The following is a 25,688-nucleotide window of genomic DNA, read 5'->3' as shown; positions in this document are numbered from 1 at the left end:
AAACCGCGCGCACAGAAACAAAATGGTTTCTGCCGGTGCTGCAGACAAATCAGGGCTCGGTTCGGAGCTCGGCATCAAGCTTTTTCTATTTCTGAACCCGAAGCTGCGTGAAGCTTTTAATTCTTCACCAAGGCAAACGAGGAAAATAACGCAGATCTGTATGCGCAGCCTTCCGGCGCTCGTCTCCATCCACCAGTGCGCAATAATTGAAATGGCGCATTTGGCCGCGGGCAGCTGCAGCCGAATAATGCGTGACGACCCACGTCATTTGACTCCAGAGCCATGGGGATGTTTGATGTTGGTAAAACACCAAAGCTGTGGACGTGGAGGAGGCTGAAAGCAGCGGTTCTGCAACAACGAACGGCACCGACCGGTTTTCAATGGACGCACCAGGATCCGCTCCGTTCGGTTGAGTCTAATCTCCCATGACAGACCGAGGCTCGGTTCACGAACGGGGTGAGGGAAAAGCAGAACAACCCCCCGAGTCACTGCCTGTCGCCTAATCCCGGCCCCGGGGCGTGTGGGGCCGCGGGCGGAACTGAGCCTCCTCCTCTTTCTTCTTCTTGGTTCGCTCAGCTCCGTGAGAACAGACACAGAGACGCAGACGAAGCGGAGCGCAGCCGCGACCCGACGTGACGAACCCGGACGGAGCAGACAGACGCCGTTCTTCATGTCCTCTGTGTCGGTGTCGTCCCAGGTAAGAGCGGAACCCGCAGCCTTTGCCCTCAACTTTCTAAGTTTCCAAGTGGAAAGTCTGCGTTTCGTCAACACGCGCTGTGATTCACACGAAAGCTCGTTTCATCTGTGCTTTTAAATTAGCGACACCAGAACTCGTCGATTTCCTGTCTGCGTAGAACCGGCGGCTCAGTTCGGTCCCGTGGAATTGTTCAAAAACTAAACTGGAGCTTTGCCTTCATTTAGCGCATTTCACTGCGTGAAGTGTGCCACGAGCAAAGCTGGCCGAACCGGACCGAACCGGGTCACTGTGGCAGACGTTAGTGATATGCAGGTTGTGAACACGGCAGAGAATATGATCCAGTTCATTATTGACTCGATTGTTTTTTGGCCTCTTCAAACTTCAACGCACCGAGTCCCGCCCAGCAGCCAGATAGCGGGGGGAGCTGTCAGTTTGGCCCCGGGCCGCGCGTCCGCCGCGGGCCTACACCTTTCATGCTCCACGGCTCCTGTGGGGCTGTGGGGGCGGAGGCTGCAGCCACAGGCTCCAGGGCGTCTCCATCCCTCCGCCCCCGTGGACCTTCCATCCAGTGGTACCGAGGAAAAAGCTGAGAACAGCTTCAGCCACGTCCTGGGACAGAAGGGTTCTTTAATGTACAGACGTGTCAGGTTTACAATAAAGTACCTGAATGTGATGTGTAACAGCATCAAAAACAGTAAACTTTTAAAGTCAGTAGGAACAGCGTGCAGCTATTGAGCGCCCAGCAGACCCTCAGCCTGGGAAGAAGGTGGTCCCTGGTTCAAATCTCACCGCTGGCACTAGATGTGTCCTTGAGCAAGACACTAGCTCCCCAGGTGCTGCACTGTGACGGCCCACTGCTCCCCAGGGGATGGGTTCGAGGCGCAGATAGCTGTCTGTACAGTACTTGTCTAATGAAATAAGGAGGAGGTTTGTGTAACACTCAAAAACGGAGTCAAACCTGACTGTCCCAGGTGTGTCTGACCTGCTGTCCTCTTACAGGAGGGGCGGAGCATGTCCAGGATGTCGCTGAGCCACTCACCTGTGTCCCCGCTGACGGCCCAGGGCATCCCATCTGCCGCCCAGCTCACCAAGGCAAACGCCCCCGTGCACATCGACGTGGGCGGGCACATGTACACCAGCAGCCTGGCCACGCTCACCAAATTCCCAGAGTCCAGGTGAGGACGTGCGTGTGATGGCACCAGGGACGAGTTGCACTTTGATACCTCTAATCGTTCTGTTGGTATCACAGGATCGGTCGTCTGTTCAACGGAACCGAGCCCATCGTGCTGGACAGTCTGAAACAGCACTACTTCATTGACAGGGATGGAGACATCTTCCGCTACATCCTGAGCTTCTTGCGCACTTGCAGACTGCTGCTGCCTGAAGACTTCCAGGTACTGGAACAACACAACCATCAGAATCAACCTAAATGGGCCAGATAGTACACTGACTGGACACAGGAACAAAGCAGCGACTGAACCTCTGATACCAGTATTGTCGTTTTCTGGTCCAGTGCTGGAGAGTATGAGAAAATGATTACGGGGTGGTTCTGGTCTGGGTTGGTTGTTCTACTGCTGTCTTAGGTCTTGGTTCTTGGATTTAGCCTTAGTCCTCTTGTCTTGTGTTGGTTCTGATCCGGTCTTGTGGGATACATGTTGGATCATCTGCGGGTCAGGAACAGTGAGCAAACGGTTTAGAATGCAAAAATGGATCCAGGAGCCCCTCGTTATCTGGGCCGTCAGAGCAAATAGCATTTTTACGCTAGTTGGCGTCGAGCCGCCGGCTGCACACACCACTGTGTGTTTTACTGAAGCGCTGTTTGTCAGCAGCCATATTGAATCTGTGCAGTGAGCAAGTGCTGCCTGCGTTTCTGCTGCTCTGCTCAGATCGACGAAAACGCCTCGCGGACACGACCCGCTTTCTAAAACACATCTATCCCAGGGAGGGGGGAGGAGGGGAGGAGGCTTTGATGCAGCAAGGCCTGGGGCCAACAGCAGCTTCTCATCAGCCGTCTGTGTATCTCAGCAGGTTCTACAGAACTTGCAGGCCATGAACCATTAAAACAGACACAGATTGGATCTACCTGAACCTGTGGTTTTCAGCAGGAATCGTTACAGCTGTGCTTACTTTGGTCCCGTTTCCCTACAGGATTTCCCCCAGCTCTACGAGGAGGCCCGGTACTACCAGCTGACCCCTATGATCCGGGAGTTGGAGCGTTGGCAGGTGGAGCGTGAGGCCCAGCGGGTGGCACCTTGTGAGTGTCTGGTGGTTCGAGTCACACCCGACCTGGGCGAGAGGATCGCTCTGAGCGGGGAGAAAGTGCTAATCGAGGAGATCTTCCCTGAGACTGGAGACATCATGTGTAACTCTATGAATGCCGGGTGGAACCAGGACCCAACCCACGTCATTCGCTTCCCCCTCAACGGATACTGCAGACTCAACTCGGTGCAGGTCAGTGCCATCTTTACTCCTGCTGTGGCACAGATCAGATTCTATCGTGAACAGACAGATCCATCGTCTGCGTCTGCAGGTTCTGGAGCGTCTGTTCCAGAAGGGCTTCTGCATCAAGGCATCCAGTGGAGGCGGAGTCGACTCATCGCAGTTCAGCGAGTACGTCCTGGGCCGCGACCTCAGGCACAGCCAGTCTATCACCAGCACCCCGATCCGAATCAAACAAGAGCCTCTGGACTAAGAAGCACAAACTTTATCGAGGACCTGGAAACTTTCCACTAACTCTCTAGGTCCTTGACGCGCAGACGGACACAGAGCTTCTCATTTGGAGCCTGACAATGATGCACCTGAAAACCCCTCAGAGCTGGACACGAGGGGCAGATCGTCATTAATTAGCGTGTGGAACGCCACCACTTTTTTATATGAAGCTGCCATCTTGAAAATGTTTATTTAACAATTTGTTACTTTGTGTTACCCTTGGGTTTTTTTTGTTGACGCAGATGATCAAATTAGTTACATGATAAAATCACATCAAAACCACTTCACTTTATTTCTTGCATTTTTTTAGCAAAGGTACAAACAACTGTAAAATTGCATTTCCTGAAAGGCTTCAGGATTAATACAGAATGTAGGAAATATAAATAATCGCAAAAATTGTCCTTTTAACCGATGAGACCTAGCTGGGCGCTGAGGACCCAGATGGACTGAATATACAGTACGAACACCACAGCTTCAGTGAGCAGGTACCGCTATAGACTAGAGAAACCAAATGCCCGGTACCAGGGAGAAAATATTTCAAGCCTTAAAAAGCTCCATTTCCCAACTTGTCGACACCAAACTGCATCTTAACTACTGACAATGGTTCATGAGTACGGCTGAGCTGAAAGTGAAAGCACATAATGGAGATGAGAAGAAACTGCGGGAATGTTAGCGTTCATGAAGTAGCCTGAGTGAGTACATTGTCTGTAGGAGAACCAGCTCCTGTGGCGAGAAGGTTGTGTTAAAAGGAACAGTTCAACATTTAGGGAAAGTCTAAGAAGACAATATGAACCTACAGCTGTTAGCTTAGCATGAAGACAGTGATAGTATGGAGCTATGGCCGCTTAGCATAAAGACTCTGAGACAGTATGAAGCTACAGCTGTTTAGCAAGAACATAAAACAGCTGATTTACAGGAGCTAAGTCCAGCTACATTAAAAACAGAAGAATAAAAGCCCTAAAATGATTTTATTTATGGGCAAACTTAATAAAAATGAACTCCTGGTTTGAGATCTGCACATTTTTCTGTTTAGGAGGTTCAACTCCACCTCAGTGTTTCTGGTGGACCACGCCGTCAGAGTCCAGCTGAACTATAAATGCCATTTGCTTTGGACTCTTCTCAGTTTAAAAAAGCTTTAGTGAGTGTCAGCGTGATGGCTCGGTAACACCAAAGGGGCCCATTAAAGCTACCACCAACCTGTCAGAGCAGCACCGAGAACCGCGCCACATAGTTCCTCTGTGTAAAACGTTAAGCATTAGGCTTCCCTCTGCTGGAGCAGCAGGAGCCACACGTCCTACGAGCCGAAGCCAATGAAGCTGTATTCAATCAGCAATAATCAACAGAATTAAAATGAGTTGAAAGAGCAGCTGAACCCTTTGTGTCCAAGACCAAACGTGAACGCCACAAATTATTTAAATCATCATTAGCGGAAACGGCTTCACGACGTGACCACATACCATCACACAGTGTTTAAAAACATGATTCCAGCTTAGAGAAGCCGAGTTAACTCATCGTTCTTATGCGACCAGGGTCGTTAGAGGGAAATTGGGTCAGAGGAGTTGTCTTAAATGTGGAGCAGCTGAAACGGAGTCTCTGTTTCAAAGACGTGAAAGAGTCCAAAAGACAAACAGCAGGTTAAAGGTGCTGCAGAGACTGAAGAGGGGAACCCAGTCTGTGATTTGGACCCTCACTTCAGCAGAGCCTTGTAGAGCATGAGAGAGCGGGTTGTGGTGTGGTCCTGCTCCAGACAGAAGATGAAGTCCCTGAGGTTAACTCGTGTGATCCGCTGGCGGAGCTGCTGGCGAGAGGAGGTCGGCATGACCGAACCCGATCCCGAACCCGACGGAACCTGAAGGGGACAGAGAAGACAGTTAGATACAACCATAAACCTTCATAGACGACCCAGCAGCCACTGCATGGAACCGTTCACACCCGCAGCTGCAGTCTGATGGACAGTTGGACAAACTCAGAACCAGGTTCTTTGCTGAGCACGGACGGGTCACAACAAAAACAAACAAACACACAGAAGGATACTTGATTAAACCGGGCCAGAACTTCAATAAAGGGCAGGATGTATTTGAACTGTGAAGCTGTCTATCAGAACTTCATGTTTTCAATAGTGGGAACTTGTATCACCATGGCAACATTGTCATTATGTTACATCTCTCCCAGAGTAGCTCCAGGCCTGCAGGGGCATTGCCACACCTGTGGAACAGCGGTGCTGCAGGGTTGGGCGGCGCCGCTGCTGCTGCTCCGGCACGAGTATACACACAGTTCAGAGCAGGTTCACTGACCCCGGAACGGGACGTTACTTGGACTCTGGTGTGGATCGTGTCCACCTACTGTGAAAAAACAGCTCACAGGACAGTGAATGAGTCCTGGTTCCAGGAGCCGAGCAGATACAGACAGATGAGAGGCACAGCTGTGATTCTGCCAGTTCCTCCTATTCGTCCTCCAACTGCTGTGCAACTGTGGGTTTTACTGAATGCAGCACCGACCAGGCGTATGGTGATCCTGCACAGGAGGGAACCTGACCCCAAGGTAGCTGGAGCTGAGCTGGTTCCCTCACACTATGACACTGAACCAGGAACCAGTGACTTCCTCTGTCTTGACCCTGTAGAACCCTGCTAGTCTCCCCCAGCGTTACTGGTTGTTCTTGGAGTCTTTAAAAAGCTCTTGGTTGTGTTTCTACATAACAAGGCGAGGCCTGTGACCGCGGGGGAGGACGCGACTCTGAGCCTGATCAGGCCTGTAGTCAGGAGCCAGAAGGCAGATTAGACAAAAAAGGAGCCACTGAAGTTAGTAGGAGGGATGTTTGTAGCATCTGACTGTGGCAGCGCTAGGTTCACACTAGGACACTGCCCTTGTTAGCTTAGCATGTCCCTAACCTGAGTGTTTGTGGCGATCTGTGCACTTAGTAGTTGTTACACTTGTACTGTTTGAGATGGACCTGCAGCAGCTGGATCAGCTCCAGATACACTGAAATCCCTTTGGTGCTGATGCAGCACAATTTAAGTGTTCCCCTTCATTTGACGTCCTGACCAATCCAGTGCATCTGCAGGTTCTGCTGATTGACTCTGGCTAATTATTTGTGCCGATAGGGAGGGGCTGAACACTAAAAAGCAGCCCTTACCTCAGCACCAGCTGCAGATCCTCCCAGTGACTCCAGCTTGCGTTTCTTGCGAGGCCCAATGGCTGCAAGGGCTGTGAGGTTTGCGTCTCGTTGTCTCATCTGAGCCAGCTCCTGTTGCTGCATCTGTGCAGGAGGAACAGTGTTGAACAGGATCAATGGTGGGTCACCGGGACTAGTTTTCCGCTCATTATAACATGCACTTGAAAACCAGTGTTTCATTCATCGTTTCAGAACCCACACACCACAGTAGAACTTGCCCTGGGGTTCAGGCTCAGCTGGTGGAGTTCATACACAGCGATATGACGCCCACGTTTCCTATTTCAGCATACTGGCACTGGTTACACTCTCCTGGTGTCTCAGTCTGTCTTAATCCGTGTGGCTCCACACAGAAAAACACTTTAAGCCTGTAACTGTTAATTGTCACATTCTAGTTAAACAGCTAACTGGACCCAATGAGGAGACAGGTCCTAAACAGGAAGGAGACAGACAGTAGTGGCACCTCAGCTGTGAAACCTGTGCAGAGCCTCAGAGTCTTGTTCATATTGGAGCTGCATGTGGAGGTAACATTTATACCAAAGCCAAACAGGAACAATGGACTCGACAGAATGAAAAATTCTCCAGTGTGTTTGTAGGCAGGCTGTCACTACCACCTTTAACCCAGAGAACAAGGCTACTCCACTACTGGGGCGGTCTGGAACCTCACCTCCTTGGCCTTCTGCTTCAGACGAGCCTGTTCTGGATCTTCTTGTCTAGCACGACTCTGGAAGACAAAGGTTCTTGTGTGAGAACCTTCGGTTAATTAAGTTCACCTAACAAAATAATGATGTCTTTCAATAAATACGGGTTTTGGCACCTTGGCCGCCTTCAGCAGGATCTCTCTTTCTTGCTCATCTTTCCTTTGCTTCTCCATTCGCTCGAGCTGCTCGAAGAAACGAAGCTGAGAGCGAACGTCTGACGACTGTTCATAATGTTCTTCATCCTGCAGCAGAACAGTTTGATAGTAAAATCCAGCTGCATTTGCATCAGCCCCAGACTTCATGAATGGATCATGGGATGCTTGGCCCTACCCTCCCGCCGTCTGTCCGATGCTGGGCCACAGCTGAAACCTTCTCCAGTAGGGAGCGCAACCTGGACTGGGTTGCGTGAGAAATGAAGTTCACCACATCCAGCGGCACCTCAGTCACACCATACTTCTTAGCTGAGGAAAGAAACAAGCAGCTCAAGTGTCAAACCAAGTCGTTCATGCCATAAGGATGTGGTTCTGGGAGCATTGCTCAGCGTGAGCCGCTACCTGTGTCCAGGACACGGCGGTGCAGCAGGCCAGGGGGCAGAAAGGACTCGTCTTTACATGAGCGAATCTTTGTGCCAACAAGCTCTGAACTGGTTGCAAGGATTCTGGCGTTTTCTTCATTGAGGTTGACACCAGCCATGGACGCTACATCATTAATGTCGTCGTCGTCTCTGAGGTCAACACAAACAGGCATTCATTCATTTCACACATAAAGAACACCAAAAACATCATTATGCACTGAGCTTCATCATTTTGTATTTTTCCCCAATTTCACTCATGATTTAGGCTAAAACGCAGAGCTGTGAGCCTGTGCTGCCCCCTGGTGGCTTGTTGCACAAACCACATGTTCCCAATTGAGGCAAAATGGAATAGTGTGACATGTCAGAATATTATTGAGGTTGCTTAAGTAATAATGACTTTAAAGTCATCTAGTCATGTTTACAGGAACAGTGTGAGCTGCAGCTCATAGTATTACCTTTTATGACTGTAGCTTTACAGCTTTACAAGAGAGTCTTAAATAGTCAGAAAGTTCAGACCATAAAACAGAATAAAGTGTGAATATTTTGAGACTGTTAAATAAATGAATGCAGAATTTATTTACCCATCTGCTTATATTTAAAGTAATATTATGGCTGCATAATTTAAAAAGCTGAACAATAAGTAAAAGGACAGTCACATTGTGGTTTTGTTCTACATAGTGTGGTCACTTTTAAATGAGCAGATGGATGAAAAAGTTACAAAAACCGCATTAAAAGTTCTATATTGGATCTTTGGATCTTGTAACAAAGGAATTTGCATTTTTAGTGTGTATTTCTAATTAATGTTTGTAGCACTAGAGCATTTATTCATATTTACTAAACAAAAATTGTGGTTTTATGAGGTGATACGTCACCTGAATGTCCCGCCCCCCGGGTCACTGAGTTTCTTCTGATTGGCTGAAGCTGCCAGGTGAAGTGGAGTTTTGCTAATAATGGTTGTGGGTGCCCTCACCAGTGTGGCTGGGGAAAAAAAAGATTTATCAGAAATTAACTAGATTCAGATCAGTGTGTCAAAATTCATATTTCAAACTGAGATAAGCTCATCCTAATCACAACCGACAGTTTGAGTTGAAGCAACTCTCAAAAATGAGAATAGGATTTATTTTATTTATTTTGGGAAATCAAAGACATTTTGCATGTTTTATAACTGGAGCTGTGTTTCAGACACATTGTAATAAACTAATACTACAGAAGCAGGACAGGTATAAGTGCGGAAACACCTGGACTCACCTTGAGCTCTGACAGCTGGGCCGATCACAACAGGGGTACGAGGCTGCACAGTCTGAAGCCCAGTTCTGCCCACAGCCTGGAGGAGAGAAGACACGAACAGAACCCAGAGTTCACCTTTAAGACTGCTGCTGTTTCACGTTTTGGTTCTGAGTACCTGATCAACTGTCATTTACATAAAGAGTAGATTACTCTTTATTTTTCTTTGAGATATTATGTGGTTACATTTTTTTGCTGAAACTTACCAGAGCCGTTGTGTTGGTGACTGGAGCAGTCAGTCTGACGGCGCCACCAGCTGGACTGACCGGCAGTCGTTGTCTGATGGTGGTGGTGACAGAGCCGGGGGCAGCAGGGGGAGGCACAGAGGTGCTGGGGGCAGGTGTGACCAGAGACTGCTGGCTGCTTAGGAGAGACTGGCGCAGGGCGGGGAGGCTTTTCTGTGGAGAAGAAACGTCTGTGAGTGTTCATGGGTCCACCTGTCAGGATTCCAGGGGCCGTGATGGTTTGACAGTGCAGGTGGTACCTTGAGGAAGGGAATGAGGTAGGGCTGTGGAGAAGACTTAAGCTCAGCCTGCAGCCGTGTGGTGAACTCCTCTGGCTCGATCTTAGCATCCTGGACACAAAGAGGCACACGGCTCATGACACTGACTGTTAAATAGCGTTTGCAGGGAAACTCACTAGGGCAGCTCACTCACGAGCAGGTCTTGCACCAGGGCCTTCACGTTCTTGGAGGTTTCTGGTGAGGGGGAGTTGTGGGATGCCAGCTTGATAAGCGTGGAAAGGAAGTTCTTGCATTTCTTCACATTTTCCTGCATTTCCTGTCAGGACCAACAATTCACAAAGTTAAAACCACGAGAGACAGAGATCCAACCACCTCAACTGTGCAGTGTGTCCGACGGTCTCTCCACCTGCGACACCACGGTGACTCTGGCAGGTGGCGTGGCGGCCAGAGTGGGGGTCGTGCTGTTCACCGGTGTGGACGGGACCCCCGCCGGTTTGGCTGCAGATGTCCCCCCAGCTGTTATCACAGTCTGGGCATTCTGAGGGGTGGTCATCTTGACAGCTGCTCCACTTGGAGCCACGGTGATGGCCTTCAGAAACCACAAAACAGGCCAGATTAAAATATGAGTAAACTTTATTTTACAAGCCAGGCAACAGAAACTTACCTGTACAGTGGTGGTGGCGGGAGCCTGAACCATCCTGGTCTGAGCTGGGGAGGCCAGGCGAATGGTCTGAGGTGTCCCAGGAGCCTGCAGATGGAACACAGCTTTGAGGATCACTTTTAGCGTTTACTGTTTACCAGGACCAGATGCTGAGGTGACTGCTGGGATTTGGACACGGTTGGGTTCTGCTCACAATGTGGTCTTAGCTCCTGTCCTAATGGACTGTGGCTCTGAAACATTCCTTTACTGTTTACTGTGTGAAAGATGAACAGCTGCATTTTAAACATCAGTAATTAAAATAAATTAATTAGAAAATAAAAAAAGTAAAAACAAACCCCATTGAAAGAGGTCAAGTTATGATTCCAGTGTTCCATGTGACTGTGTCACCAACATGATATAGTCAGAGGCCATTATTATGGCTGCCGGCTTGATTTTGGCTAAACCACCTGCTTAACATCTCACACATCAAACTTCATGCAGCACAAAACTGGACCTGTTTACATCTGTCAGTGTTCTGACTAGTTCTACACCACACCCACCGTGGTGGCGGTGCTGACCCTTATGGTGGCTCCGGCCGTGGGTGTTGCTGGTCTCTGGGTGACCACTGCTTGGGCCTGCTGTGTTTTGGCCTGGGCCTGGGCCAGGACCTGATGAGGGACCATCACTAGCTGACCCGTCTCTGTACGGACCAGAACCATTCCTGGAGGAGAAGGAAATGTTTGTCAGTTCATTCCTATGACAGAACTGAAGAGAAATGAGCTGCTGAACCCTAACAAGGCTGACAGCGTTACCCTGACCACAGAGCAGCGAAGTTACAGGTGAAATGAGAAGCTTCCGTTTGCGTCTGCTATGCAGGTCTGTGTTTCATTTAGAGTTTTTTTTTTTAATTTTGTTTACCACTAAGTGACAAGAAGACGGGTCCCTAGGCTTAGTCTCCATCATCTACATTGGCCCAACCCAAGCCTGGTTCCAAATGGGTTTTGTGCTTCAATGTTTCCTGGTGCTGCTCAGTGAGATTTGCTGGGTTTGTTTTGTCAGTTTATGGATTTCCTTTGTGATTCTAGTGTCTAAAACCTCTCTTTGTCATACTTCAGACCATAAAGACACACCAGACAGATCAGTGACTATAGATATCAACAGGTAAGCCCTCAGGTGCATCTATGTTCCATGTGCGATCTTACCAGGAGGCATGGTGAAGCCGGGGGGCAGCTGGATGGTGGTCTGCTGCTGCGGCCGAACAGCCAGCGGAGGCTGAGGGGCAGCCGCCCGTGTGGGGTTCCCCACCAGTCCAGGTCTCTGCTGCTGGATGGAGGTGGCCACGGTAGCAGTCCCGGGCGGCCTGACCACAGCCAGTGTAGGCTGGGCCACGCCGTTGACCGAGAGCTTCACCCCAGCAGTACTGGTACCAGTCTGAGCCTGGCTGATGGAGGACTGGACTGATGGAGGAGGGGTGCTGGTCAGGATGACAGAGCTCCCAGACACGGGCAGGCTGGGCACCAGCATCTTGGTGTGCATCAGAGGGTTGCTGTGGTTCAGGACCTGAGAGGTGGAGACGGATGGGGCACCCTGGGTCACCAATGGGCCGGCCTTGGGGTCCACCCCGTTCTGGGCTACACTGGCACCCGGGCTGGGGTGCTTCTGCAAACCCACAGCGGAAGATGCCGCTGAAGACGGAGGTACCGAGAAACCAAGCTGTGAAGCCATGGGCGCGAGAATCGCGGCCCCCCCCGGAGTCACAGAACTTATAACCGTGCTGGTCCCGGCGGGCGAGTTCACCAACTTCACAGCTCCGCCGTTTAAACTTTGCAGTCCAGGAGAAACGGTCCCGAGAGGCTCCACCACCGGAGCCACAGTGGAGCTGGGAGCCACGCTCGGACCCACGGCAGGCGCCCGGTGGAAGCTAGCAGCTCCGGGCTGATTGGGCAAAGTTACGGGTCCCGGTCCTGAAGGAGCTGCTCCAACTATCTGCAGCCCGGCTCCGACGGGAATCGCGGCAGTGACAGAGGAGGTAGAGACGGAGAGGCTTTTACCGGAGAGGGACTCATTGGCGCCCGGCTCCTGGGTTAACCCCACGGCTGGATGCCCTTGTTGCGGCTGCTCTAGAGACCCCACTGGATCGCGCACTTTCTCAGAGAACTGCACTGCGGAGGCTGGAGCTGCCTCCCGTTTTCCGTCGGAATATGGAGCAGCGGGAGACTTTCGGTCGCCCAGTTGTGACTCCAGGGAACCGACCAGGTCGCTAACCGCCTTCTCATCCACCTCAGTGAAGAGCATGTCCTCCAGTGGGTCGGAGGCTCCCGCCATCTTTGATGCTCGACCGTTGTGCAAATCGTATCATAGAATGTACGCATGCGCCGAGGATCCGGCTGATTTTTGAGCACAGAAACAGAACAAATAGATTATCTATAATATAACGCCATTAAATGGAAGTGAAACAAAACAGTACACATAAACCGACAAGTGCATACTGTAAAATATTAGTTTATATATATATATATATATATATATATATATATATATATATATATATATATATATATATATATATATATATATATATATATATATATATATATATATATATGTGTGTGTGTGTGTGTGTGTGTGTATATGTACATGTATATATGTGTGTGTGTGTGTGTGTGTATGTATGAAATATATTAAATATTAGCCACGTTATATGTATACACACACACATATATATATATATATGCGTACATGCATGTAGAGTAGCGCAGTGTTTTTCTGTTGTGCAAAGCGCTACAGTTGACTGAGGACTGTGACCTCGCGATACTGTGTGTTCGCGTTAGCCCCCGCGCTTACAGCTCTTCGATGGAGGAGGTGGTAGCCATGTTGTAGCAGGGAGAACAGTGCGTAAACAAACCGTGGACGTCTTACCAACAATTAGTTGGTCTTAATCGACGCAAAGTTTGTTCAACGCGTCAGTTTTGTTGTCTAGTAACTCTTCTAAGTTTTAGGAGACACCATGAGCGGTGGGACGCCTTATCTTGGCAGCAAAATCAGCCTAATTTCGAAGGCCGAGATTCGCTATGAAGGAATCCTGTACACCATCGACACCGAGAACTCCACCGTCGCTCTAGCGAAAGGTAACGTGGCTAATGTTGCTACATCGGCGGTCGATTATTGTTGTCGTAATCGTCGTCTGTGTGTTGCACATATTCACGTTGAAATGAACCTACCGGGCTGAGTTTGTAATTTCCGAGTCAAATGGCGTCAGACATGGCTAAGGTTAGCCCACGAACAAAAACAAGTCAGAGTGACAGATGCTGCGTTCCAATTTGAGGCAGCAACTTTGCGAGCATACTAATCTTAATACAATATTTACCACGAACAGTCAATTAACATATTACCTTGTAGACTATAACTAAAACTGTGCAAAGTCAGTATTGGCAGCATTCTAATGCAGTTCTTCCCAGATTTAGTGGAAACGGTGTACGTAACATGAGTCAGCTTTTCAACTTTTAGCTAACCTTAGCATGAGGGTGTTAAGCGGCAACATGGACGGTTAAGATTATGAAAACGTCGGGACATACACGCTCAGTTTTCAGACTACTTCTCTTTCAGCCAAACGTCACAGTTCGCTCACCTGTTCCTCATCTACGGATAGCGGCCAAGAATTAACGAATGTGCTTTTGTTTTGGCCAATTGACAGTAGGGCTGCAACTAACGATTATTTTGATAATCGATTAATCTGTCGATTTGTTTTTGATTGATCGCATAAAAAAATAAAAAGTATTTTGATGTTTTGCTAATTTTTTTATCAGGGTTTTTTTAACAGAATTTTGATTTTGACTCTTTAAATCTAAAAGAAAACACAACATCCAGCATTTGAATAATAAAACTTTAATATACAAAATATAAATAAACAAAGCAAGCACAGAGTTTTGTTCCAATGTGAAGGTCTGCAGCAGCTCAAGGCAATGTGACAGGAGAACGTGTAAACTCCACAGAGACTCCTGGGCTCCTTCTGGCTCCGAGGCAACAGTGACAACCACTAAAACCATGTCGTCATATTTTAACACTGCTGTTACTTTTAGTGTCTGCACCGTTGAAAGGAAAACCTCAACGATTTTCAATAGGGTTGACCTAAAGTACCTCGGGTAATATTTTTAAGAACGAAGGGACAGATTGCTCCATAAGTTCTATGCAAGTTATGATTTATTCCTGCCATAAGACGCCTTCGGCAGATGGTTTGCCGTGGGCTCAAAAAGTACAACTAGTGCTTCCTGGTTTCTTCTATACCTGCCCCAACAATGGTCAAACTGAGAGGAGGGCGAGGCCAACCTGCTGGAGTGCAACTGCTCGGTCCACCATTGTTTTTCTCGCATACCCGTACAGCTCTAATATTCAGTGGTCAAAGGTCCCGCTGTAGATTATTTAGACAGCGAGTTCTACAGTACAGTCTGATATTCGTGGTTAGTTGTATGAGCCAGAGTACAGCGCCGATGAGTTACGCCGTGTGGAGGAGGGCGAGGCTGCACTGGCATCCTGAAGCAGAGAGCCCAGACCTGGCGTTGGGCAGAGCCAAAGGCCGAATGCATTGCGTCTCCGAACTGCTGGACAGACCAAATAAAGGAGCTGCGAAAGGTCAAATGAGCATCGAGTAAGTAATATATTCAACCTTTTATTGTTACTTGCGCTGTGAAGTTTGAGTAAAGTTGCGAGCTGCTGTTTATGGTGTTTTAGACTGTCTGAAGAAGTGTTAGCTTATGTTGCTCACACTAGCTTGTATATTAGCTCTGACTGGCTGGCAGCAACTAATTAAATATTACTACTTCATTTTGTAGGCAATTATGGCTTCACCACTGCCGATTTCTCTGGGATGAAGTGCCAGTACTGCTGACGGGGGAACGTGTGTTAGGGACCATTTGTTTTGTACTTCTTGTAAACATAGTAGTAGTCCAAACAAGGCCAAGGACAAACTAGAAAAAAACAACCGGGACAGAACGGTGGAATGAGCACTGAGTAAGTAATATATTCGACCGTTTATTGTTTTAGCTTGCGCTGTAAAGTTTGAGTACAGTTAAGAGCTGCTGCTTGTGTTTTGGACTGTCAGGAGTAGCGATAGCTTACATTGCTAACGTTAGCCTGTGCATTAGCCTGGCTGGTAGCAACTCGAATACTAATTTATTTCATCCTTTTGTAGGCAATATGGACTGGTCGTGTATCGTCACAGGCTCTTGGAAGGGACAAGCGTCTTGTTTTTTCCAGCCACTAACAGCAGATAAAGAAAAGAAGAGGGTTTCTGCTAAATGAAGAATCTGTGGCTTTCTAACAACTTTGTGCTTTGAGTCATAATAAAAAGCTGCGACTTACAATGTCTTTTATTCAAACACACACTCAAATATATAATTTTGTTAAAAATGTAACGCAGTGTCTGAATGTTTGTCTGTTAAATTCATTTGTGCTTCTTTCAGCGCAGAGACATGGTGCATCTGGCTCTCGGCTGTCTTTTACAGGGCAGCTTCGTCCTCCTCCAAATGGTGTAACTCGTCACGCTGTACTCTGGCTCATACAACTAACCACGAATATCAGACTGTGCTGTAGAATTCGCTGTCTAAATAATCTACAGCGGGACCTTTGACCACTGAATATTAGTGCTGTACGGGTATGCGAAAAAAACAATGGCGGACCGAGCAGTTGCGCTCCAGCAGGCTGGCTCCGCCCCTCTCAGTCTGACCATTGTTGGGACGCAGGTGCAGAGGAAACCATGAAAGCACAAGTTGTAGGCTGTGAGCCCGATGCAAAAAGTCTTCTGAGGTGTGTCAGAAGACTTTGGCAGGGGAATGAATGATAATTTCTGTGCATAGATAATATGGAGGAATCTGAGTGTCTCTTCATTCTTACATACTACCCAAAATCGTTTTGGTCAGCCCCCATTAAAAATCTGTGACATTTTTCTTTGTTGCGCTGTTTTGTGGTTGACAGGTTAACGTTGTCTTTTGTTTGATATTCAATGCTCATATGAAGAAATTGGGGCACAGCCTTTCTCCTGGTTCTGCTTGGTTTGTTTTTTACGGCATTTCACCAGCCGGTATGTTATTTTACAGTCGCGCTGCACCAGATAATTAACAGCCCGACTAATAACAGCAAATCATTATCGACAAAATTCCGTCATCAATTATTATTGATTCATTGTTGCAGCCCTAGTTGAAAGGCAAGAAATTTATTCCAGTCACATGTCAGAAGTTTGTCTTGGTAACCATTTGATTTACAAAATTAAATCCAACAAAATTGGAAAAAAGTTTGCATATAAACAGTAAGAGAGACAACTTTCTAACAGAGGGGCATTTGTTTTCACACTAAGAAGAAAGTGAGTTTTTAGGAAAAGCTACTGTGATCTAGAAATTATTGGGTTAATAAATGCTAAATTAACTTCGTTCTTCAGTGATTTAAAGTTATATTTTAATCTGTGGTTGTGACATCAAACAAAAAATTCTGTAAAAAAGTTGGGCAATAAATTCTATATGATGTAAAGCAGATCTTCAGTAAAATTAAATGACCATTTGAAGCGAACGAGAGTAGTAAACATGTGGTGTATAACGTTGGTTGCATCAGTAACACTTTACTCATTCAAAGTATTTACATTGTAATGCTTGATAATACAGTGTGTAAATGCAGAATGTGAAAAATCACCTCCAATAATTTCAGTTTTACTCAAAATAGCACTTGAACTGAACTAAAGCCTGTTCCCTCAGTTCGTTCTTTTGGCACTGAGGACCGACCCACTGACAGACCCATCCCTCCCCGAGATGACACGTTTGAGTACATCATCTTCAGAGGCAGTGACATCAAGGATCTGACTGTGTGTGAGCCACCAAAACCAACATGCTCCCTGCCTCAGGACCCTGCTATTGTCCAGGTACTTTTCCATCTGGGAAGCGAGTAAAACTGTTGATTCTGTACAGAACCAATAACCATCTTGTTTCCTTCTCAGTCGTCCATGGGCTCCAGTTCTTCTGCTGCCCCTACCCCCTTTCAGTCTGCTGGCTCATATGGACTCTTTAACCGTGCTGCAGCTCCTGCCTACAACCAGTTCACCACCAGTCCCCTGGTTTCCCCTCAGTTTGGAGCTGTTAGTATCGGTAAGCACATTGACTTTCTAATAAAACTGCTTCTGTTTTTGTGGTTCATAACTATGAAAGCGAAAGTATTTCAGTGTTTTATGGGGCAGTGGTGCCACAGAAAACAGGGGTAGATGTTGTCAGTGTGATTTTAACCAGTTGAGGCTTTGCCTTTCTACTGCTAGTCTATAAATGGTTGTGAATGTGGTTGTGTCTTTTTATTTTTACATCTGCTAAATCTCTGTCACTTAACACAACTTTTGCTCTTGTTTGTACGTTTGTTGTGGGTCTGAATGCCTGCAGTTTTATGTTTGTGTTTTTTTTTGTTTTTTTTTTTGAGTAATGATACTCATCACAGCTTGGTTCCCAGCTAGTTTGTTGCAATGAAAGGCAAAATGGTGCCTTTAAAGGACCTGGTGTGGCTGTTGCCCTCTCTGCTCTCTCTCCCTGATGTGCCTCCCCATGCAGGACGATCAGCTTCCTTGTTGGTGAATAACACAAACGCTGCCTAGTGTCACAGCAGTGCCATAGGTCCTGGTCTTCCCTCTGATTCATGGTCTCTAGTTACCCTTGTAACCAAAGGCTAAAGTGTCTACTCACCACACTTGGTGGGACCAAATTACATTTGACACAGCCATGTACACACAATGTTGTCCACCTGTGTAAATGATACTATAAAAAATTACTTTGTTCAAATAGATGGGTTATTGATTGTAACCTGAGGTTTTTATAAGAATATTTCTGCCAAAGATGTCTGCTATAAATAATGCATACACAGTTCTGTAGACCTACTAGGCACAGCTGCCAGCAGACTGACTGCATGGTGGTTAAAGCTTTAAGTTAATAGTCTGGATGTTCTGATTCAAACCGTTAATTTCATTTAAGCAGCACAGGTGTGAAAGCATCTCACTGTTTTGCTTCTCATAAAATAAGATAAAGTTTATTCATCCCACAGAGGGGAAATTAAATTGCCAGAGCAGCCACGATGAAACGGCAAGATACAAAACAGCAGGCAATACAAAATGTGCAGAATTAAAAAATAACATGTATCAAATCAAAGTTTATTTATATAGCACTTTCCAATAACCAACAGGTTAACCAAAGTACTTCCCAGTTAAAATAGAAGGTTTGAAATAATTTAAATGCAAAAGTAATCAACACGATACCTAGCTTAGGAAACCAATTTAAAACCAATACATTGAATAAATCATATTGTTAAAATACTGTAAAACAGTGCAACATAAACCAAATAACATCTATTTTTCTAAATAGAATCTATTCAGTTTTAGCTTCATTTAATAAAAGAAAAGTTTGAGTCATCCAGGATTTGATGTCACTCAAATAGAGAAGTGATTTAAATGAACCATGTTTCGTGCCAAGTGGGAGAGATATTTGAATAACATCTGCATAACAATGATACGAAAGCCCATGCTTATCCAGAATAGAGCCCAGCGGAAGAAGGTATCGCAAAAATAACATTGGAACTAGTACTAGAACCTTGAGGCACGCCATATTTCAATGGAGAGTAAGAGAGTAAGATGATGAGCTATCTCCCATTGTAACAGAAATGGATCTACCAGTCAGGTAAGATTCAAACCATTTAAGTACACTTCCCTGGAAGCCCATCGTCTGAGCAAAGCGAGAAATCAGAATTCTATGATCAACTGTATCGAATGCAGCAATGAGGTCCAGCAATACTAAAATAACTGAATTTTTGTTGTCCAGGGATAACATGATATCATTGTGGACTTTCAAAAGGGCAGATTCAGTGCTGTGCCTTGATCTAAACCCTAACTGAAATTTTTCAAGGATATTACTCACAAATTACACAACTTTCTCAAGAACCTTACATAAAAAGGTCTAAAATTTGACGTTTCTATAGGACTAAGATTTGGTTTCTTGAGAAGTGGACGAAATAGTAGCATGATTAAGAGAGACTGGGCATACCCCTAAATCTAGACAAGAGTTAAAAATATGGTTAGCCAGGGGCCGATAGCACTGAGCACTTTCATAAGTAGCGTGGTCAGAAGGACATCCAGGGAGAAGACATTTTTGATTTAAGCCTGTGAATATCAGATGTGAAGGTCCATGCGCAAACTGAGAAGATAAATGAATCAAGTAAATCCTTAAAATCTTTGGCCAGGTTATTATCTGAGCAGAAGACATGGATATTAAGGTCCCCAAAAAATTAAAAGGCAGTCATATTTTGTTTTGATTGTTGGTAAGAATTCAGAAAATTCAGTTAAAAAGTCCATATTATATACATGCAGCTCTAATATACAGTACTTAACTGAAGTTTAAAGCTGCAAAACGTATGCGAAGATTTGGCGGCAGCGGACAGTTTTTTGTGATCACAGCCAATCCTCCACCACGGCCCAATTGTCTGGGAGAATTAAGGTATGAACAGCCAGGTGGAAGGAGTTCAGAGAACGCGTCATCGCCTACTCTCGCCCAGTTCTCTGTCAGCAGCAGAATGTCCAGATAACGTGACAAGAAGAAGTCATTCAATAAAAGCGTCTTCTTGGACAGAGATCTTGTGTTTAGCAGTGCCAAATGTCGCCAATTATTATGCGGTGAGTAAACTGTAGAAATCAGGCGAAGATTCTGTCGATTATATCCACTCTGACACAACTTCGACAGCAAGCAGACTATCATAAATAATGTAACAAATCTACATCTCGCACATTGTACAGTACTTGGTGTCCGTCAGACTGTTGAGCTGATGCACTGGGTCATGGATCTGTTTGGTGGAGTTATATCTCTCTTCATTTGAATGATGTCACTCATATTTCTTGAACTGAACCTGCATGAATACTAATCTGTGTTGTTTTCCTGCAGGTCGTTCAAGCCCCATCCTGGACACTTTAAGCAAGAGTCCCACTCTAGAGCAAGTGCTGCAGACTGCTCCGTCCACCACCACAACCGCCACAGCTCCAGCTCCCGGCTTGGGACGCAGGAGCCCCGCACAGAGCCGCCTGGCCACCTCCAGCACCAATCACAGCAGCCAGAAAACCCAGAACCAAGATGGCATGGACACGCGGAGGGGTGAGACTGTCAGGGGAGGCCGCAGCAGCAGCCAGGGCTGGTCTGCACCCCGAACCATCACTGCTATCGATAGGGCTTCTGCCGCAGGTCTTCCCCACTCTGTCTTTAGTCACTCAGGTGAGACCTGTGCTACTGTTGCTGATGAGGTTACACCACGACCCTCATTCCCGAGCAGGCAGAGCTTCTGAGCCCAGAAAAGAATGAAAATCCTGTGATTGTTTATAATGCAAATAGAGAACATGTGATAATCACATGACTAAAAAGGTTGTAAAGCTTTATTGTCGTTTTGCTGTTGTCAATAAAAGACGACAGCATGAAAATATGCATTCATTTGAGAACCCTGAACTTTTCTGTCTGGGTCTGACTCCTGGCATCTGGACTTGCTGTAAAGTCAAAGGGTTTCGCTACTTGTTGAATGTAGCTGGACATTGGGGGATCCGGTCTGCTTGCCTCCAGTTTGCTTAATAACAATAAAATGTGGTTAATGAAGAAATCTTTTCCCATGTAGATGAACTTAGTCAAACTTAATGAATGTCATTCATTCAAACATTTCTGCGCTCACGGTCTCATTGTCATCTCAAGAATGAGGCACCAGTCAAGCTTCATATTCCTCTATAGTAGAAGCTGTGTAAGTTTTAAACCTTTCAAAGCGTGGGCCTAATGCTACTGTTTGCTCGTCACCTATGATTTTGTCTTGGAAGACTCAATAAATCTGCTGTTCCAGGCACGGATGTCCAGAAAGTCCCCAAACCAGAGTCTGAACAGACACGATGTGAAGGCAGGGATACCAGTAAACGTTCCACAGGTTAAGACCCCACCCAGTCGCTCAGAAACCATCTGCACCAGCCCATTAAAACTCTGCATGCCTGTCAAACTTCCCTGCCAAACAGTGGGGCCCACAGCTTCTGGTCGTTGTCTTGGATGTGTTTTTCTTTGCTAGTGAACATTTGAAGTTTGACACGTTGTACACTTTTTACTGATTTAATTTCAGTGACTGTGTTGAATCTAACGTGAAGCCAAGCTTGTTTTACAGCTTTGCTTACTCTGTCATACACGTCTGCTTTGTTTTTTTTTTCTCATGTGTTGCTGTGTAACTTGTTTTCTAGTTGTCTTCTCTTTGCTTTGTAACATGACCAATAACCTCTCATTGTGTAATCAGTCATTGCAGGTGTGCCAGCTAATCGGCGTGGTCGAGGGGGAGGACACCGTGGCAGAGGGCGCTTCAACATGCGCAGAGATGGACCCATGAAGTTTGAGAAAGATTTTGACTTTGAGAGCGCCAATGCCCAGTTCAACAAGGATGAGATTGACAAAGAGTTTCAGAGCAAGTTGAAATTGAAAGGTAGCATTCAAAAAACCTAGATCTGAAGGAAATGATGAATTTCAATATTTCTTTTTAGTATAAATCATTTTGTCTACTTGAGTGAAGCATCTACTTTTAAGATTTTCAATTGATTCCAGTCAATAATTTAAAACTTCCTCACTTTCTACTTCCTTGCACCTTGCATCTGTCTGTCCACAGACTAAACACAAATAACGCCCTCAATGATAAATCAATAACTGGTGAAAGTCAGACTTGGGTGTATAGAAAGTAGAGATTGGATCAGAGCCTGTCTTCATGACAAGCATGACTCTTCATTCCCCTCCTACAGATGAGAAGTCTGACAAAGTGGTGAATGGAGAGGATAAAGGCGACTCTGGGGTGGAAACTCAGAACAGTGAGGGCAACGCCGAAGACGAATGTGACCCACTTGGCCCCAACTGCTATTATGACAAGTCCAAGTCCTTCTTTGACAACATCTCCTGTGACGACTCCAGGTACAAGAGCACAGATGAACAGTAGTAGAAGGTCTGAGGTAATTACCAACCCCTGAAAAAACCAAGCTGCACAGCAGATGAAAGGTTGAATAATAATCACATAACAGTAAACTTGTGTAGTCCCAAAAAGCAAAGACAAACGACTTGGCAAAGAGTAGCAATAATAGTATTTCTGAAAGTAATGAACATTATATATGCGTTTCCACATATGTGCAAAAGTGTTGGTTCCCTCAGTTAATGAAGGAAGCCCCAGAGTCGCCATGGAAAAAACGTGAAACTGACAAGTTACTGAAAATGTAAGAAAGAGAACCAGGCATTACTTTTGAATCTTTGTGGTTTGTTTGTTTCTGTTTTTCTTATGATTTTGTTGAGCCGCAATTCAAAAGCAATGTTGATTTTCATTGGGTAATTTTTAGTAACTTTTGTCAATGTCAAGTTGTTTCCATGACTGTGGGTGTTTCTGTCCTTAAGGCGGAACCAACACCTTTGTCCAATTAGATTTGTGTAATTTGTGTAATTAGATAGATGGTAAGGCGTTAACCAGGACCAGTGAGCCAAACGGACAGCCGGTGGCTCAGTGGGTCGAGTATCAGACACTAGGTGGAGGAGCCCTGCTGTCTGTCAACTGTTTGACTCTTTCTTTTCTTTAGGAAAGCAAATGACAAGTCTGGTGTCTCCGGCTTCCCACAGTAAGTACGTCTTATGTATGGGTCATAAGGTTTTTTTGTCAGCATGTTCTGGTTTAGAGAATCTGTGTCGGTTTACTTAGATACAAGTGATCTTCTCTTCACCTCCTCTATTGTTTGTCCTGCAGGGACCGGAGGCAGACCTGGGCCGAGGAAAGGAGGATGAACGCGGAAACGTTCGGCATCCCCCTGCGCCAGGGCAGAGGTCGTGGAGGTTACCGTGGACGGGGTGGGATGGGCTACCGTGGCGGTCGGGGCCGTGCTGCTAGCAGAGGGTCCTTTGGGCCTCCGCAAGGCTTCAGAGGAGGTTACAGAGGAAACCACGCTGGCAGAGAGTTCTCAGACTTATCAGTTTACAGGGTAAAAGGTTTTTCATGTGTAAATACGCTGTGAACAGACTCTCTAATACTCTAACCAAAACGGGCACACATGGTCTTGTAGTGGGCATCTCTTCAGACTTGCTTCCATTAAACCTTCCTAGAAGAGTTGATATTATGTGAAGGAATAAAGCCTTTCACATATTGAAGTCCATTTAGGTCTGCTTTGGTTTATAGGTTGGCAAGTAAATACTTTTCGTTTTTATCATATTTAAATCATCCAAATCTGTCTGCACCGAGGATATGGGGGGATTCAAGTAGTAGACAAAGACGTGTAGGACCCAACCTTGTTTGGTTAGGAAATGATTTTCTGACTGAATGTTTAGGACACAATTGATGATTAGAAGCTAGGTCAGACGCTGGAAATCTCAAACTGGTTCATTACCTGAAACTTAGAGGCTGAAGGTCAAGCCTTTGGTCAAATGAAGTCACTGAGTTCATGTCCCAGTGAATGGAAGCCCCTGGCCAGTTTAAAGTTCAGTGCTTCTGAGGTTGGTAAAGATGCATTCATTTGGTTGCTGCTGTTTAAGAATGTATTGATCTGCTTTTGTTCTTTCAGAAGGACAACAAAGTGGCAGCGTAGCTTCAAAGGATGACGATTCTGCAGAACGGAGGAACAGCTTCACAGTGGGAACCAAACAGTTCTGACTGAAACTAATGAAGACGTCTACTACTTGTCTATTTGTCACCAGCACTGGTAGACTGCTTGAACGCTACTTACGTTTCCTTTCCCTGGTTGAGACGACAACACAGTTTATCAGAACAACATTTAAAAGTACAAAATAATTTCCAGGTGGCTTGAAATAATGTGTAAATGTTGTATTCTAGAGGGATGTTTTTGTTTTGCCATGAATTCTCTGCCTCGCCCTGTATCTGACTTACTGTGATGTCACTGACGTAGCTTTATGGGCGAGGTGGGCTAAGTCGCACTGTTTTCACTTGTATTTTTCTACAACACTTGCTCTCTGCAGTGTTCTCTCAGTTTCTGCTTGTGTGTAGATTTGATGCTGTCGAACCCATTTCTTCTAATGCTGAAAGAAAATTTACAGCTATTATAAATAGGGTTTCATCTGTTGCTGCTCAAGAAAAAATGCCCTAAATTTGGTTGTTCTCCGTTCAAAGGAAACTCCGTAATCCTAAAGATTCATGGAAAGGCAACTGGTGGATGAAGTGAATAGAATCGGTCTACCCTTTCATTCTAACGGCGTTGGAGCATGTGTACGGACTCAGAACTAGGATCTGTCTCAACAAAGTGCAATTGAGTTTTGTGGTTGTTTGGTTTAACTACAGTGTAACCAACACGGATTTAAAAGTCAGTGAAAAATATATGAACTGGTTTCAGGTTTCAGCATGTGGGAGGTTTGAAATGCCTAAACTACTACAGACTCATGTAAAATCTTAGACTAAGGAGAAACGTTCAATATATTTGTCCTTTAAACTTTGCAAATTCATGACGTGCATCTAAATTGCGCGTTACTGATCATCTGTGACACAGTGTCTGTGAAAGCAGACGTCTGCAGGAAGCAGGTTGACTCCAGTCCCAGATGCTACAAGTGTGACAGATTTGATCTAAGCAGTTTGTCTGTAGACGGATCATTGAACTCTTTATTATTTGGACATTTGAAATCCGCTGTAGTTGATAACTGCACTTTTGTAAGAAGCTGTTTAAGGTAGTATTCGTCAGGCTATCATTTGGCTTCTCTCCACCTGTTACAAACTCCACATTAAAACCATCTGACCTTTGCTGACAAATGTTTGTGTCTGGACTCCGAACCTCTGTTCTCGCCTGACCTCATGTTCTGCTCAGAGATGATGTTGCAGGTGATAAACACATACTGTTTATGAAAGGAGAATATAACTGATTCCCCATTAGAGACAGTGGAACCACGGGAACCTTGGCTTGGAATTACTCGCTTTTCTTTTCATCGCTTCTCAGATCTCTTTTATCTTGTCTCACTCTTTGTTTTAATGTCTAAAATTGAATTAAAATAGAAGCAAAGCTCCCTTTAAAGTACAGAACAGCTCTCAGGACGTACTTCATTTTCTTTGATCAAAGCAAACGGATTGCACACACCTGTTGAACTCAAGAGAACCAAGTCATTTTGAGTTGCATTCATTTCCTTGTGAAATGTTTGGTTGCTTTGACGACATCTTTTGGACGAGAAGCTACTGTGGTGCAGCGTGTGGCCTGGTCATGTAAAGGCTGAAAGACATCATTGAAGCAAAAGTATGAAGTTAGAAGCAATGAATAAAAATCATTTGATTCTAAACTATTGGACAAATGGATCTAATGAAGTAGTTTTAAGACAGAGATACATGATTATCATGAAACCGTGTTGTGGAGTTGGGTTGCGTTAATGTACTTGTTTTTTTGCAGGCTCCTGTTTCCAGGCAGAATAATCTAGAACATGCAAACAGT

The 25,688-nt window shown here is 45.7% G+C and overlaps 3 protein-coding genes and 1 long non-coding RNA gene across 9 annotated transcripts; 3 read left to right on the top strand and 1 right to left on the bottom strand.

Moving 5' to 3' along the window:
- Positions 1-44: 44 nt before the first annotated feature.
- On the top strand, positions 45-3,688 carry LOC114856915 (BTB/POZ domain-containing protein kctd15-like). 2 transcript variants are annotated; one of them, XM_029152797.3, is made up of 6 exons: positions 45-456; positions 577-697; positions 1,697-1,872; positions 1,947-2,091; positions 2,846-3,148; positions 3,228-3,688. In XM_029152797.3, the coding sequence occupies exons 2-6, from the start codon at positions 671-673 to the stop codon at positions 3,387-3,389; spliced, it is 813 nt and encodes a 270-aa protein (XP_029008630.1). In that variant the 5' UTR covers positions 45-456; positions 577-670; the 3' UTR covers positions 3,390-3,688. The 2 variants fall into 2 exon arrangements, with proteins under 2 accessions (XP_029008630.1, XP_055365950.1); XM_055509975.1 differs by lacking the exons at positions 45-456; positions 577-697 and adding an exon at positions 1,029-1,624.
- Positions 3,675-13,598, bottom strand: LOC114856913 (transcription initiation factor TFIID subunit 4-like). Of its 2 annotated transcripts, none has more exons than XM_029152790.3 (16): positions 13,459-13,598; positions 11,440-12,624; positions 10,798-10,958; positions 10,262-10,345; positions 10,004-10,186; positions 9,791-9,913; positions 9,619-9,708; positions 9,341-9,532; positions 9,099-9,174; positions 8,723-8,828; positions 7,831-8,000; positions 7,607-7,737; positions 7,393-7,518; positions 7,243-7,299; positions 6,540-6,662; positions 3,675-5,255 (listed from the first exon to the last, which is right to left on the bottom strand). In XM_029152790.3, exons 2-16 carry the CDS (start codon positions 12,560-12,562, stop codon positions 5,094-5,096), a joined length of 2,907 nt encoding a protein of 968 aa, XP_029008623.1. In that variant the 5' UTR covers positions 12,563-12,624; positions 13,459-13,598; the 3' UTR covers positions 3,675-5,093. The 2 variants fall into 2 exon arrangements, with proteins under 2 accessions (XP_029008623.1, XP_029008624.1); XM_029152791.3 differs by having other exon boundaries at positions 10,816-10,958.
- lsm14aa (LSM14A mRNA processing body assembly factor a) lies at positions 13,073-25,021 on the top strand. Of its 4 annotated transcripts, none has more exons than XM_055509972.1 (10): positions 13,073-13,365; positions 16,978-17,141; positions 17,217-17,364; positions 20,182-20,388; positions 21,113-21,193; positions 21,548-21,730; positions 22,041-22,206; positions 22,857-22,895; positions 23,021-23,252; positions 23,829-25,021. In XM_055509972.1, the coding sequence occupies exons 1-10, from the start codon at positions 13,245-13,247 to the stop codon at positions 23,850-23,852; spliced, it is 1,365 nt and encodes a 454-aa protein (XP_055365947.1). In that variant the 5' UTR covers positions 13,073-13,244; the 3' UTR covers positions 23,853-25,021. The 4 variants fall into 4 exon arrangements, with proteins under 4 accessions (XP_055365947.1, XP_029008627.1, XP_040927213.1 ...); XM_029152794.3 differs by having other exon boundaries at positions 20,182-20,505; XM_041071279.2 differs by lacking the exon at positions 21,113-21,193 and having other exon boundaries at positions 13,074-13,365.
- On the top strand, positions 13,865-16,971 carry LOC114856916 (uncharacterized). Its single transcript, XR_003786150.3, has 3 exons — positions 13,865-14,882; positions 15,067-15,244; positions 15,426-16,971. It is a non-coding gene; the product is annotated as an uncharacterized LOC114856916 (long non-coding RNA).
- Positions 25,022-25,688: the final 667 nt, after the last annotated feature.

The sequence above is a fragment of the Betta splendens genome, chromosome 6 (assembly GCF_900634795.4).
Source record: "Betta splendens chromosome 6, fBetSpl5.4, whole genome shotgun sequence".
In the NCBI taxonomy this organism is placed as follows: Eukaryota; Metazoa; Chordata; class Actinopteri; order Anabantiformes; family Osphronemidae; genus Betta; species Betta splendens.
Note: the sequence above shows the minus strand (reverse complement) of the source record. Positions and strands in the feature narration are given on the sequence as shown.